Below are 17,005 nucleotides of genomic sequence, written 5' to 3'. Positions count from 1 at the left end.
GTTTAGATTGCCAGAAAACTTATCCTTGAATGAAGTTGCATTGTTATTGTTCATTATAATCTATCTGTCATTGTGTAGTGCACTAAATAATTAACATTTTAATTCCAATTCTTATTAAATTTGGTGTAAAGCATCTTTTAGACAAGTGGGAGGGAATATTGTAAATTTCATGACTACTGCACCCCTGGGGCAATTGGGTCAGGGCAGATCTGAACCTTCTCTGCACCTACACATCTGTAAGAAAAACTAAATGCAAAGTCATGTGGAACAGGAATCCCTTTATCAAAATTGTAAATTTCATGATCCCATGAGTAGGGGTTTTGGAACATGTACCAGGATGAGGCCAAAATGGTCATAGTCATTACTGTGGATTTACAGTAAGTGTGAACGAGACATATCGGTAAGTACATGACATGCTCCAGATAGTTCATTGGAAAGTCCCCGAGTGATTTTAAAGAGCGCTTTTGATTGGTCGGTTAAATTATAGGTAGGCGTTCCCAAGTATTTGCATTATATTATCTCGTGCCTAACAAGTGTAAGTTTCATTATTTGATTTCAGTGTAAGTTGCACCGTACGTAGCGTGAGATTCAATATCGGTTTTGATTTGACAACAGAGATTTGAGATTACGTTAATAAAATGTCTTGTAAAGTTTATCTTGTACATACTAGATATCTACATGTATAAAAGTAATGGGATATCTTATATATATATATAAAAAAAAAAAGATACAAGATATGTCGTAAACTTTAAAAGATATAACTTTTATCAGATACCTTATAAATTTTATCTTTTAAACAGGAATAACCGTTCCATACTTATAGTCCATTGCAGTATCAATAGGTATGGGAGGCCTCAGGGGGAATACAGGGTGAAAAAGGCGAGCTCCGATATGTAAAGAAAAGGCAGGATAGCAATATCCCAGAATTCAAATAGTGTTGAATATTGAAAAGAAAAAAAATGACCGGATCGAAAATGCTGCGGGAAAAGGCAGGATCCGCAGTTGCCTCTATATCCCAATAAAAATTGAAAGGTTACTCCCTTAAATTCCTGTAGATACTTGTCAGTTTTAAGTGATCAGAAATTTCAGTACATGTTTCTATAGGCGATTTTGTCCGTTTAGGAACAATGCTTTTGTATTGTTGTCTCTTTCACATTCGCAGTTTCCATATCGTTATTTTGAAATAAATCTCTCGGAGGATATTTTCGAAATCTTACAAAGCATTGGAAAAGATCAATGTCGGAAAAATTTCTAAATTCAAGTAAGTTTCTGTCATCCGACATCGATTACACTTTAGTGGGAAAAAAAGGCAACTGACTTTAAAACCACATAATAATATGTTTTAATAAACATTTGATAGTTTCAATGTACACTTTCATTTGTTTTACTTGTTAATCGATTAGTTTCAACATACTTCATATTTAATTTTGGTATGGGGGGGGGGGGGTGTCTTGGTGAGAACTATGCGAACTCAGTTTTCTCTAACATTGAACATTTGATCTTACCCCTAAAATAATTTGTCAGATTAAGTAATAAGATCAATAGATATTCTACTTGGAGAAAACATTTATTTTCAACACATGGCAATTGGATGCTTTGATGTCTTTTACTGTTATATATACCCACATTTTCATAAGAAATTCGGAAGTAACCATCGCTAGATACTGTTAATTGAATGAACAACGGCAAGTTCTGTGAATTCTAGCAAAAACTAAATTCCCCAAACCAGCCCTCTCCTGTACATATGTAACATTCAGCATTTCGTTAGCATTAGATGCGCCTTCTATAACGTCATAATTAACCACAGCAAAGGTTGATTGTTAATGTTGCGTTACTGGTGAACCTTTCAACCTATATCGCTGGTCCACCCCTAACTGCATGTCCATGATTGCGATATACCTGTTGTACAAACGACACTCGCTTCGTCGATATATATATGACTCTGCCTAAATTGCAATAAAATCAGTAGCAAAGAAGTTTTCAACACTTCGTTCATGTTCAGACCACAAGGGCTCGTCACGAATTGACCCTCTCTATTCTAAATTAACATTTATTTGTAAATATAGAATAGACGATGTCAAATTTTAAAAAGACAAATATTTCGTGACGAGTCCCTGTGTTCAGACGAAATATGCTTCTCTTGGATTTTCTTTGCAGTTTCTTGAAAGTCATTTCCCAAAAAATTTCTCGCAGCTCTACAAATTAAAGACACCGATGGTATATTGTCAGGGGTACAAATATTTCTTCTTAATAAATTTTGTCTGATTTCTCTATTAATATACACTTGATTTCTTTTTAATTTCATACTCGATAAACAAAAGTACATCCGATGTGAGCTTCGTTGGCTACATTTTCGGTGCAAAAATTCCCACGATTGACGATTTTATAACGTGGCCTTTGCAACGCCTAATTTCTTACTGATTTTACCATAAAATAAACCCTCGGCATGTAATTTTAAAATCAACATCATTGTTTTAGTTGGTATTGGTTTTCCCTTTTCGCAGTCTCTTCCATCGTGCTAAAAATTATGTAATGACGCGCTAGTGTAAGACACGTGTGCCCATCTAAAATTATTTTTATTCCCGCCCCTTTAAATATTGGTCCAATCGCAGTGATTGTTCTTTCCTTGATGCGTCATCATTGACAGATTTGTTTTGAAGTCAACTATCCGGGACCTCGAATGAACTTGAGAAGCTGAGTCATTCACACTTACTGTAAATTCACAGTAAATGTCTGTCATTTGAAAGACTTCCACTACATGTCACCTTGACAACGCTCCAAATTTGGTAATGATTACACAGACACATGGTACTAAAAGACCAGTTTGAACTAGTTTGCAACAAACATGTATTCATTGTCTATGATGAAAGCAATGTCAATTTCAAAAGAAATATATGAGAAAAGATTCAGTGAATGTAAATATATTAGATTCAGTGAATGTAAATACATTTGTTTGTGGATTTCTTTTGGCAAGACACTACATTTCATACCATGATGTTTTACCTTCTGACCTTGTATCATGGTTATATCATGACCCTTTTGGGCTAAGTTGGGGCCACAATATGGGCCAAATTTTTCATGGGTCTAAACAACAGTGGAACAATAGCTGGGCCAAGTTGACTCAAGTGAGCAATGTGGCCCATGGGCCTTTTCTTTCCAAATGGGATGTGACAAGCCTATTAATGAGGTTTTTAATATAAACTTTGGAGAAGGCAAACAAAGATATTTTATTGACCTTTGTAGAAATACAGTAAAACATGGTTACAGTGAACATACTTACAATTTATGCTTACAGTGAAGTATTTTTCATTCCATGTAGTTTTAGTACATATTATGAACTAATTGAATATAATGAATTACATTTATAATGAATCAAAATTGTTTGTCCCTAGCTATATGTGTTTTACTGTATTTTTTCAAAAGTAAATCTTCTATGAATATGGATTGTACAATTTGATCACATAGAAAACAAAGTAATTATTTTCTGTATTTTTCCAAAAGGACTGTTTTCCTGACAGTATAAACATTGCTTACATAATCAAACCAGAGAAATTTTGGGAGAAGAAGAGAACTAGTCTTGGAAGTGCCAAATACAACTTCGAAGTAAGTGAATTTATACAGGTATGAAATTTTTATTATGTGTTATAAGATAAATAATCAAGACACCTGTACATGTATTGTTCTTCAATGAATCTAGAATGTAGATGTTTACATTGATACTTTTAGGAAATTTCTAGTATGCTGGTCCCCAAAAGCATGCGACTGCATGAGCAGTTACTTCCCTTGCCATTGCTACCTAGGCAAATGTGCCTCATGTGAATTTCACGTGAAAGGTTCAACAGAAATTCATGTGGGCACATTTGCACATTTGCCTGTGTAATGAATATTCATGAGAATTGTGTAAAATGACACACACAGTCATGACAATTTTCTCAACAATGGATTTTATTTATTTTGGAACTTAAACTTTACATCTTTTTGCATTTTGTTTTTATTTTGAATTTAAAAATCAATGTTTATTTTACATAAGGAATTCAAATTTGGGTTTGATTTTGTGAATTTGTTTGCCGTTTTAACGATTTTATCGATCATGCATGCCATATTTTGGGGGCCGGTACACTAGAAATGTTCCTTTGTTTCTAACATCGATCTGTTCATGAATCAAACTTTCTTTCCAGACATGTATGATCTCAGTGGATGGTTTAGGAAAGTTCATTGACTGTTCACAACTGACTCGAGAATTTGAAGGAAGTTTGGAATACAATCATGAACAGTGGATACAGTTGAGATTGGTCAGTGCAGATTAATTTAAATTATATGTTGAAGTTTTGCTGGTTGAGATATGGAAGATGCTGAAATGATGGTAAAGAAGCCAAATTAAAGTACTACACACATATATATGTAACATTTATTTAATATATAACGGGTATATAGATAGCATCATAATTCTAAGTGTAAGCATTATTTCAAAATTAATGAACAACATTGTACTTTGATAATGAACCTAAAATTTTAATGCATGTATATGGTTTGTAAATTAAGACATTGTTGTAATTGTAATGTATGGGTACTAGGAAATTTCAAAACTGTATTCAAAACTTTAACCTTGCTCATAACTTTTGAATGGTGACTGATAGGTCTGTTATATTTCATATGTGCATTTCTTGTAACAAGATCTTTTTCTGGTCAGGCAACGAAATTAAGGGGAAATACTCGCTAAATGCGAGTTAAAAATTGAAATTGCGAGTAAAAAATCACAAGTAATCGCAACTTTTTGCGAGTGAAGAAAAAACGATCTTTTCCTGGATTTCCTCGGTTTATTGGCTGTACTTTGAAGATTACAATAATTTTGTTTTGTGCATAGAAACGCTTTACAGAATCAATATACAAGTATTGAAAAAGTAAACGTGGATCAAATAAATAACTAAGGCCAAGGTCATCTCAGTCAGTGATGTTGAAGATGGCCTACTTCAAACACTTCGGGCGTCTCAGTGACGTCTGATTTAAATAGCAAGCATGTTGATCTCGTCCGTGTCTACATGAAACAACACATGACAGTGTGTCACCGTTTCACGCGGTGTCCTTCTGTATTCTATAGTCAAACACTTCCGAGTTCGTGGGGTTTTCTTTTCAACTAGAATTTTTTAGATGAAATTTCCAAAAGTTTTGAACATATAGTTTGAATTGGCACAAACAGTCTTCAAGATTTCAATCCACATGATGTTGTAAATAGGTGGTAGATCTCTGGACAGCGAGTACGCCGCACAAGTGTACCCTATGACCCTCACCATGCACCATGTATGTTGTATGATAATTCATTAAATTTTAAATGAAAGAATTCGCAATCTTATTTTTCTTATTGCACTTTAAAGGAGATTTTTAATGATTTTCCCTATATTTTGATAAAGAGACATGCTTGTTTTCTTAAATTCATGTAAAACAGCAATCGATTGAAAAATGCTAGTAAAAGCTCAATTTTGCTAGTTGGAAAATGATCTACTAGCTAAAATTTGCTAGAAGTGAAAAAAGTTAATTTCGATCCCTGTGGTACCAATGTTATAACCTAGTGATCTTGAAATTTAACCCACTTTTAAAAAAATTAACCCAGGCAATACCTCCAGATATTTTGTATATTCCTTATGAAAATATCTTACATTATATTCCATGATCTTTGACCTTGTGATCCACTATCACAGTTATGTTGTGACCTTTTGGAGCTACAATGTGGGGTCAAAATTTTCATAGGAAAAGGCCGAGGTGACTCGGGTGAATGATGTGGCCCATGGGCCTTTTGTTTACAAATGCTTACCATGCTAGTTTGTATGCTAAATCTTTCTGATTCTACAAAATGTATAAGTATGTTTATTTCATTCACAAAAATTCATTGTACTGCAAATACAGATATTCAAAATGAGTTGTGATATGTTTTAGATGCTAGAAGAATTCATCTGGAAAGCTCTAGATTTACTGGACAAATTGGATGACCTTGGTGAGATTCTAACTAATCCTGAGCTGCCTGAAGATTTGAGCGGTGCTCAGTACCGCCTGGAAGAACACAATCATCTAAAAAGGAGGGTCCAGATGGCTCCTGTGGAGCAGCTTGCAATGGAGGGTCACAGAATACTGCAGGAAATCACTGGGGAGGGTCAACAACAAGGTCAGTGTGCACTGGTCATTGCTGCTTTTAGTACACCATATAGAAAAATTATGTAAAAAATTACTCAAGAATGTTTACCTTTTGTGCTTGTGTATTTGTTGATCTGTTCAAAACTGGTACGGTGGTACTTAGATATCACTTAAGAAGAAAGAACTAGGGCTGTATCAACACGGGTACGGTGGTAATTTTGATATCACTTAAGAAGAAAGAATTAGAGCTGTATCAACACTGGTACGGTGGTACTTAGATATCACTTAAGAAGGAAGAACTAGGGCTGTATCAAAACTGGTACGGTGGTACTTAGATATCACTTAAGAAGGAAGAACTAGGGCTGTATCAAACTGTACATACAAAAATACTGCTGTGGTTGTCCAACTTTTGTTGAACTTTGCAGGTATAAAGATGAAATCTCAAAAAACAGAAAATATTTACAATCATATTTGGTCAGTTAAAATATTAGTTGTAGTATGGTACTGATTTAGTCTTGGTTATAACACCTGGTTGTACCTTTTATTTATTTACAGCTGTCTTTATGGTCATATTTAAACAAAATGTTGTGCTCAATGGGCTGTAAGATAAATTACACACGTAATCGTTCACCATTTGTCCGGAAGATTCACAGTTTGTTTGAAATGCAATCCCAGAGGTTGATAGTGTTGTACTTAGATATATGTTAATCATGTAACATGGTATTTACCAGTGAATGTCTGTATAAGAGGTCATACTATCACATATTTTGTCAAATGGTAATCAAAACCGTAATGGTTAGAAGAAATATTGAAAAGAATAAATCTGGTGAAATTATCCCAGTCAGCCATATTGCAAGCCAAATGCATTAGTAGTGGAATGTTACTAATCCGAGTTGCTCTCAACTATTGGTGTGAAGGTCAAAGCATTGAAAAGCCAAGGGTTTGAGCCATGTACAATACAAACACAAGCACAAAAACAATACACTAGCTGTTTGATTTAGAAGTATTGTGTTAAATTAGCATCTATATGTGTACTTACTTTAAAGGGATTCATAATTTTAGCAGCTTTGTCAGTGAAGCAAGAGCACTACTTTATGGTTGATTTAAATAAAATACACTCAGTCTGTTTGAAAATCTCTATTTATCCAGTATCAAACACAGAACAAGTGCTAAATTATGATCATGACAAATAGGATATCAACTCCAATTGCATTAAGTATGCTAAAATATATAGTATGTGATAAGTATACACAGTGACACTTGTGGAGTGGGAGTCACCAGCCAATACAACAAAGATGATAAGACAGAGTATATCTATGATGGAAGTCTATAACAATCACTATCCGTAGCCTTTCACCACATTTGTACGCAACTCATAATTGGTTGGTTTTTTTTAAAATTACATTTTGCAGCTAAAATAAATCATAGAAATTAAAAATACAGAAATCAAAATGCAGGCTCTAAGAGCAGAAATTGCAAAAAATAATTTCCAATGACAGGAAATACCCATTATACAGTAATTTTGCTTTAACTCGTCAGAACCAAAGGCTTAAAGGAGCTTTTATGATCAAGTTTTCTGTCATCCATCTATTGTCTGTCATCTATAAACTTCACATTTTCAAGTCCCCCCCCCCCCCCCCCCCCCCCCCCCTCTCAAGAACCACTGTCCAATTTTTCAACCAAATGTTTCACCAACTTTAAGCATCCTTGCATAAAGGGGGTTCAAATTAGTTCAAATGAAGAGCCGTGCCTCTTTTTGGAATATAGTGAAGAAATAATTCAAATGGAATGGGCTGTTTAAAAATCTTCTCAAAAACCAAATATTCTAACATTGGATATATATAGGGAAAATGTTAGAAAATCTTCTGAAAAGCCACAAGGATACATATTGTCATATTCTCATATATTGCATAATTGGGGACATGGTGGACAAATATTATGAATTTCAGGACTTCTGCACCCCTGAAACCTGAAGGGGAGGGTCATAAACTGCCAAAATTTACCAATTTTCAAAAAATGCATATTGATGTATAGCAGAAAGGATTCTACCAAAATTGTAAATGTCATGATCCCTGGGGTAGAGATTCTGGCTAGAGCGAGGCCAAACTTGGTATATAGTATTTATGTGTATAGCATTTAAATAACATCTTCTTTACTGCTATTGATGCTAAATTGAAACTGGAGATTTAGAAGGAGCAGATAGTCTTACCTAAATTGTAAATTTTATGATCCCAGGGGTAGGGGTTTTGTTATCAGGGTGGGGCCAAAATGGTCAGTGATTAAATGTGTTAACAATTGAACATTTTCAACTACTTCTTGATAACTACCATTTCAGTTCTTTTCAAATTTGGTATGAAGCATCTTTGGGACAAAGGGGACTTAAATTGTAAATTTCAGGATTCCTGTATGCCTGGGGCATTAGGGGCAGGGTAAAAACTACCAAAAATTTACCAATTTTCAAAATCTTCTTCTCTACCACTACATATCTTAAAAAAAAAAACTAAATGCATATTGATGTAGAACAGGACGTCCTCTACCAAAATTGTAAATTGCATGATCCCTGGGGTAGAGGTTTTAAATCCAGGGAGGAGCCAAACTTGGTATTTATAGTGTGTAGTCTTTCATCAATAGAGGCACTTTTGGGGGGCTAAGAACACATCTTGTTTTCTACTGTTGCTGAATATTAGAATTTAATTTAGATATTCAGAACAGAATTTTTTTTTGAGATATCATAGCTCTTGGAACTTGTGATACTTTTAACCATTAAATACTCAGGTGACCGATAAGGCCCATGGGCCTCTTGTTGAATTAAAACTTTTCAATATATAAAAGATTACATGATTGTTATATTGATATGCAAGCAGTTCTGACATGAAACATAGAGTTCACATTTGTTTGCTCCTGAACTCTTGATGCTCAGATAAACCATGTGGTCTATGGGCCTCTTTCTTTCTTTCTTTTTTTTAATGCATGTACATTTGTACATTTATATTGCATATTGTACAAATACTTTTATGTAGTTAGTAGGCTTGTTAAGATCAAAGGATATGAAAGTAACCAAAAACCTGTGCAACTGGCTACCAAATCATAATTATGTATTTAAAAACATATATTTGATACTCTAATGAACTTTTCAGCGATTGACTCTGGACGTGTGTTATGAACATTTTGGAATGTAAGCCATTGGTATCCATTTTTTATATAGTATATTGCCATATTGTTTTGCTTTGGTTTCTTGAGCATATATTTTATATAGTATATATTATTTCTTCACAACTCACTATTAGTTGTCTTAATTCTGACATTGAATCCAAATTAAAGAAACAAACAACATGTATCACATAATCATTCTCTATTTGTTATACAAGTATCAAAGAGTATCTTCTGACTTTCAAACAGTTGTATGATATACCGCTTTTTTGAAAGCATCAATTCTGAATGCTTTAGAGGGAGCATACCTGTACCAGTGGAATTCAAATAAATATCATTCATGTATAGTGTACTCATTGAGCATGTGTCGTATTTGGATACATGGACTTTGTACACATAGATCTTGAACATGTACATGCATTATCATTCAGTGTCCCAAATCACTGCATGCAGTAACTCATGTTATGATGAACAAGATTAATATAAGACTGCCAATAAGGAATTAAAAAAAATTTCCTCCAGGAAACAAACATGAAATTGTTACTAGATGTACTGAATTACAGTGATAACAAACCCAGTTTGTGTGCTTTTAGGTTAATTGCATGTATAACGTACAGAACCCCCCCCCCCCTTTTTAAAAAAAAAATCTTAAAACTCTGCAACTAAAAGTTCAAGAAGGTATAAATATGAGTATTTTACTATATGTAAGTGGTTTTTTAATAGAATATTAAATGTTTTAAGTGAATTATCTTGGAGGGAGTTACTGAACTCTACAGCTACTATAGTTACAGTACAGTTATAGTGATTTTTAGAATATGTAATGAAAAAGAATCTTAAGCTGGTAAGTAATGATACCCTTTGTTTTTTAGGTCGAAGATTTGTGATCTCAGGAACAGCTGATTTTCAGAGTTCTGTGCCCCAGATATCCCAGCTTCTGGACAGGATGCATGGCACTAAACAGCACCTCAATCAGTTATGGCAGGTCAAACGACTCCGCCTGGAACAGTGTCTACAACAGAGGATATTTGAGGAAGATGTTGAGAAGGTGGGGTTTAATTTGCTCTTTATCTTTACATGCAATATGATGTGTGTCTTTTTTTTAAGGATATAATCAAGATTATGTAAATTAAAAATATTGTGATCATCAATGAAGTTTTAATGTTAAACTGTGTGTATGTATGTCATATGGTTACTGAACACCGTTTCCTTTTTAACACACCTTGAATGATAAACTTTTCAACGATTAGAACACTGACAAAATTCAGATATAGTTTGAGTGAAGGGAGGAAACTCCGCTGTGTTCATCTTCATTTATCATTCATGAATTTTTGTAGCCATATGATATTAAAAAAAATACTAATTTTTTTCATTCAACACATTGAATTTCAAGCATTTATCTCATACAAATATGGACTTTACTATAAGTCAATATGTGGTTTTAAGGACCCATGTTAAATAAATTTGAGGTTGATATTATTTCTGTCATTGAATTCAATATTACCAGTATATGCATTCATTTTTCACACACCAGGTTCTAGAGAATATAAACTGAAAATCACTTGATAAGTAGAAAATTTCAAATTCATATAATTTTAAACCTTTTCATATTTTGAATAAAATTTAATCAGTGATGTATTGCTATTTTGCAAGTATGATTCAGTATTCTAATGAATTATGCATTGGGGTCACTAAACATTGAAAATATACTAAAAAGATACTTTTGACACAAGGAATTTTCAGTTTATGATTCTCTATTTAGTTAACCCTCTACTGAATATCTGGATCAGTCTTATCAGTTTGTAGTTGGATAGAAACCAAAATGCCAATCAAATAGTAGATACATATTAAAATCCACTAAATTATTAAAGAACTAGTAATTTACACTAATAACCATTCGGTTAATTAACTGTGGCAAAAGACATGGATTTGTAATTCTCAATAAATTCACCAGTAAACAGTCTTTGACAAAACATTGCATCTTCTGGAAACGGTACTCCATTGTTACTTTCTTAGTACAAAAAAGAGGGTATACATGTACTGAGACTCTGGTATGCAAAATTGCATATACTTGACAATCACAACAGTTTAATTCATTGCTTGTTCAAAAGCAATGTCATTCTTCTTTTATGATGTTTGATATCGCAAATAGTTATTACATTTGTTATATCAATATTTCTAACTTTTGACCTGGTTTCATGTCAGTCAGGATTACTAACAGAATATACTTCAATAATATTCCCAGTTACTGTAGATGTAAAATTGGGCATGTTGTGTAAATTATGAAATTTTGAATGGATGAGTGATGCATTATGTGTATGTGTGTTGGGGGGTGGGTGGGGGTGGTAAATTTTGTAACAGAGTGGTATATCATACTGGTAAAGCACTAGCAAAATAACCTTTTGCATTTTATTTTAGATGTTTGATTGGATTGCCAACAACAGAGATTTGTTCCTAGTCAATTACACAGAAATAGGGAACTCCCACCAGATGGCAGTAGAGCTGAACAGTGAACACACCCAGTTTGCCAATAGTGCTGTGGTATGTCCTTACAATTGATGAAGACAACAGACCTGTATGTTATCTAATACTGGAGATAAATTTATGATGAGTATAATACATATAATACATTTAAAAGGTTACCAGAGTAAAAGGCTTAAGCGGACTACTCCGTCCAAAGTGCAGTCTGTCCGTTTCTGGCTATCAGTACATTATTAGACTTCCGCTCCCAATGGCAACAGGTTGTTAGGTTTTAGAGTTTCAAGATTGAATGCTGCCTCAGCTTCAGATTGGCTTTTAGTTTTAATACGCCTGTCAAAGTCGAGACATATTATGGTATGGTGTTGTCTATCTGGACCTTGTAGGCAGAATATAAAATGAACTGTAAGTTCCAGGATCTTACAACTTGGTACATTTGATCACCATGATGAGAGGAAGATGTCTATTGTTTTTCAAGGTCGTAGTACCACCTAGTAGGAAAACCTTGTAGGCAGGATACAGACCGAACCGTTGGGGCTAGGACCGTCAAACTTGGTACACATGCACCTTATGCCAAGTGGAGGATGCTTATTGTTTCTTAAGGTCAAAAGTCAAGGTCATAGTATCACTTAGTAGAAAAATCTTCTCTTCCCCCCCCCCCCCTCCCCCCCCCCCCCCCCATTTTTTTCGTTATGGATACAGGTTTTGCCCCGAAATTTTGTCACAACCTCCCTCTCAGAAAAATACATAATCAATTCACATTTCAATTTGATTGGTGCAACATGACCTACTTTAGAGCTAAAAGTAGGTCAAATACTTTTCTAGACCTTTTCTCATCATGGATACAGATATTGCACTGAAGGTCTAACGGGCGTATGTTGTATTGCTAAGTTGTTTGTGGTACTCTTTTTAATATGGACATACTGTGTAGATGTGTATATTCACAGGAAATTGATTTGATTTTTTTCTGGGAGTTTGAACATAGAAGTTTTGTCAAAACATACTATTTGGTACAACTTGCTTGAAACAGAGATAAAGGTTTACATAGGAATTCTTGAAATATCTTTTCAACAACAAGACTTTACAATTTGGCAAATAATTTTCAAGCATCTAAGGTAGTCCGATTTGTTAAAATTACATGGACAGTGTGGTCCAATAGTAGAGGTCTGAAGATTTCCTATTTAGAATATTTCCATTAGCAATAAAGTAAGTACAATTAAGCATCCAGAGGTATGTAGTGTGCATAGTTGTCATATGGCAGTTCTTTGCTCATTGGTGTTTTAAGATTATGAGTCACATCATTGTATTTGAGTCACATTATTGTAGCCGATATCTGAGGCACATCATTGTATCCGATATCCGAGTCATATCATTGTATCCGATATCCGAGTCATATTGTATCCGAGTCACATCGATGTATATGAGTCTCAGGTCACTGATATCAGCCTCTTATTTCAAAACCTGTTTAATCTGATAGCCTTGAAATACTTTGAATGTTTCAGTGATCTAACACTTCCTTGATTAAATATATTTTGAATGTATATCGAGTATATTTAGTACTAGTACATATACATTCTTCAGTGCTGTAAATTCCTTGTATTACATGAGCACTTATTATAGTGAAATAAACTTGCAAATGCTATACAATGAAGGACTTCAAATGATCATAAATCACTGGTAATTTTGAATTTCACGAGAGAGGCTGCTCTCAAACTAATTTGTCTATTAATTAGGCACATATGATAAGGAATCTTCAATATTTTGATATATGACAAGGTAGATAGTTAACATCATTTAGTTGCCGCTGATCACGTTTTCATATACTTCCTTGTTTAATGAAATATTGTTACATTTAGAAATCGATATATAACCAAAATAAACTGTTCGAGTAGCCTATGGATATACATGCATTAAACAGGTTGGCAAAATCAAGGACATAGCAATAACATGTTCATACTGACCTGATATTAGAGATTTTCATACTGACCTGATATTAGAGATGTTCATACTGACCTGATATTAGAGATTTTCATACTGACCTGATATTAGAGATATTCATACTGACCTGATATTAGAAATGTTCATACTGACCTGATATTAGAGATGTTTATACTGACATGTTATTAGAGATATTCATACTGACCTGATAAGAGATGTTTATACTGACATGTTATTAGAGATATTCATACTGACCTGATATTGGAGATATTCATACTGACCTAATATTAGAAATGTTCATACTGACCTGATAGAGATATTCATACTGACCTGATGTTAGAGATGTTCATACTGACTTGATATTAGAGATATTCATACTGACCTGATGTTAGAGATATTCATACTGACCTGATATTAGAGATGTTCATACTGACCTGATATTAGAGATTTTCATACTGACCTGATATTAGAGATATTCATACTGACCTGATATTAGAGATGTTCATACTGACCTGATATTAGAGATGTTTATACTGACATGTTATTAGAGATATTCATACTGACCTGATAAGAGATGTCTATACTGACATGTTATTAGAGATATTCATACTGACCTGATATTGGAGATATTCATACTGACCTGATATTAGAAATGTTCATACTGACCTGATAGAGATATTCATACTGACCTGATGTTAGAGATGTTCATACTGACTTGATATTAGAGATATTCATACTGACCTGATATTAGAGATGTTCATACTGACTTGATATTAGAGATATTCATACTGACCTGATATTAGAGATGTTTATACTGACATGTTATTAGAGATATTCATACTGACCTGATATTAGAGATATTCATACTGACCTGATATTAGAGATGTTTATACTGACATGTTATTAGAGATATTCATACTGACCTGATATTAGAGATATTCATACTGACCTGATATTAGAGATGTTCATACTGACTTGATATTAGAGATATTCATACTGACCTGATATTAGAGATATTCATACTGACCTGATATTAGAGATGTTTATACTGACATGTTATTAGAGATATTCATACTGACCTGATATTAGAGATGTTCATACTGACTTGATATTAGAGATATTCATACTGACCTGATATTAGAGATATTCACACTGACCTGATATTAGAGATGTTTATACTGACATGTTATTAGAGATGTTTATACTGACATGTTATTAGAGATATTCATACTGACCTGATATTAGAGATGTTCATACTGACTTGATATTAGAGATATTCATACTGACCTGATATTAGAGATGTTCATACTGACATGTTATTAGAGATATTCATACTGACCTGATATTAGAGATATTCATACTGACCTGATATTAGAGATGTTCATACTGACTTGATATTAGAGATATTCATACTGACTTGATATTAGAGATATTCATACTGACCTGATATTAGAGATATTCATACTGACCTGATATTAGAGATGTTCATACTGACATGTTATTAGAGATGTTTATACTGACATGTTATTAGAGATATTCATACTGACCTGATATTAGAGATATTCATACTGACTTGATATTAGAGATATTCATACTGACCTGATATTAGAGATATTCATACTGACCTGATATTAGAGATGTTTATACTGACATGTTATTAGAGATATTCATACTGACCTGATGTTAGAGATGTTCATACTGACTTGATATTAGAGATATTCATACTGACCTGATATTAGAGATGTTTATACTGACATGTTATTAGAGATATTCATACCGACCTGATAAGAGATGTTCATACTGACGTGATATTAGAGATGTTCATACTAACCTGAATTTCACAAGTTCATTGAAAAGGCTTCAAACATATGTACTTATTCTCCTGAAAAAGATAGTACTTAAACACAATCAGTATGTTTGAATGCTTAGTTAGGGGAATTCCATTCAGTGAGTGAAGAGGTGTACTTTTCTTTGAATGCTGTATATTGGGTTATGTGACCTTACTTGTGAAAAACCACTTCAAAGATTTCTCATAAATATTTTAATTGTGTATCATAAATGAGGAAGTGATAGGGAAAATGTTTGTATATTGTAACTTCCTGTACATATTTCAGAATGTGTATGTAAACATTAAGAGAATACTGGGAATGGCACAACGCTTATGTGATGCTGGACACTATGCATCAAACACTATTCGTATGCAGGCAGGACAGTTAGAGAGGGAGTGGAAAAGTCTGGCAGCAGCAGTGGAGGATCGAAGTGTGGTGTTGAACATGTCTGTTAACTTCTACAAAAAAGCAGAACAGGTAATTACACTGAACGCTAATATGTTACAGCATACAGTACATTGCAAATGAGAAATATGTTACTTTTCAAAAAGTGCCTACTTTGTGATGCACTAGAGTTTTAGAACAGATAGCATGCAGTCTTAAATATAGCAATAGCAAAAGTAATTTTTATCATTTACATATTATTCATGTAGCATGGTTCTTTGGACACATAGTAACAACTGTAGGGGCCTCTACTGAAATGGTGAATTTCCTGATTCCTGGGTTCAGGCCCCAAGATGGGTATATATGAGCAATCTATATTGCTCATATATAATGATAATGAATTACATCTTCTAGAATGTTCATCTTTATTTACCCTTGAACATTCAGCAAAGAAACTGTTAATAGTTACTAGTATAATCCTGCAAACAAAGATTGGGTCCTTAAATCTCACTTTGTTTTGGGGTCATAATTTTTTGATGGAGAGATTAGAAACTTATACTTGGTTTAAAGTTGCTTATGACCAGGCAGTGTGTCATGACCATGAACCAAGGTCATTTGTCCAAGGTCATGGTCATTAGTACAGGAAAAAACATTTTCTGGGTCACAGCTTTGTAATGGAAAAATATTGTAATCTCTTATATAGTAGAAATGTTGTTATAAGGAAACACTGTGTTTTTACTCAAAAATAAGGTCATTTGGCTAAGGTTGAGGTGATAGATGATAAACAGAAATATTTCTCGTGGTCATAGCTTTGAAATGGAGATGTAAAAGAACATACTTGGTACAAAGATTGACAAGATGGTGTGTTATTTGGTCATCAATTTGAAAAGGCTAGAAATGGAGAGACATTAGAAGTAATGGTCATTACTTTTTATCACAAACAAATCAACAATGTCCTGTTCCTCAAGACAAATTGAAACAATGAAAATTTGCAACAGTTGTAATTAAAGTTTTTCATTGTGAGATACATGTAATCAGGTGGTCCTCTTGTATTAAAAAGTAGCAATGCTTCTTTATGACAACATGAGGAACATTTGTTTGTT

At 33.7% G+C, this 17,005-nt stretch overlaps 1 protein-coding gene across 5 annotated transcripts in view; it reads left to right on the top strand.

Annotated features, from left to right (window-relative positions):
- The window catches only part of LOC125681606 (triple functional domain protein-like), a 153,560-nt gene that overhangs the window by 9,259 nt on the left and 127,296 nt on the right, over window positions 1-17,005 (top strand). For all 5 annotated transcript variants that reach the window (XM_048921768.2, XM_056154525.1, XM_048921766.2 and 2 more), the window contains exons 5-10: window positions 3,502-3,603; window positions 4,179-4,292; window positions 5,932-6,157; window positions 10,146-10,321; window positions 11,692-11,814; window positions 15,804-15,995. In XM_048921768.2, coding sequence (XP_048777725.2) covers window positions 3,502-3,603; window positions 4,179-4,292; window positions 5,932-6,157; window positions 10,146-10,321; window positions 11,692-11,814; window positions 15,804-15,995 — 933 coding nt within the window. The remainder of the gene's footprint in view (window positions 1-3,501; window positions 3,604-4,178; window positions 4,293-5,931; window positions 6,158-10,145; window positions 10,322-11,691; window positions 11,815-15,803; window positions 15,996-17,005) is intronic.

This window comes from Ostrea edulis, chromosome 2, assembly GCF_947568905.1.
Source record: "Ostrea edulis chromosome 2, xbOstEdul1.1, whole genome shotgun sequence".
NCBI classification, from domain to species: domain Eukaryota; kingdom Metazoa; phylum Mollusca; class Bivalvia; order Ostreida; family Ostreidae; genus Ostrea; species Ostrea edulis.
The sequence above is the reverse complement of the archived record's forward strand: the minus strand, read 5'-3'. Positions and strand labels throughout refer to the sequence as shown.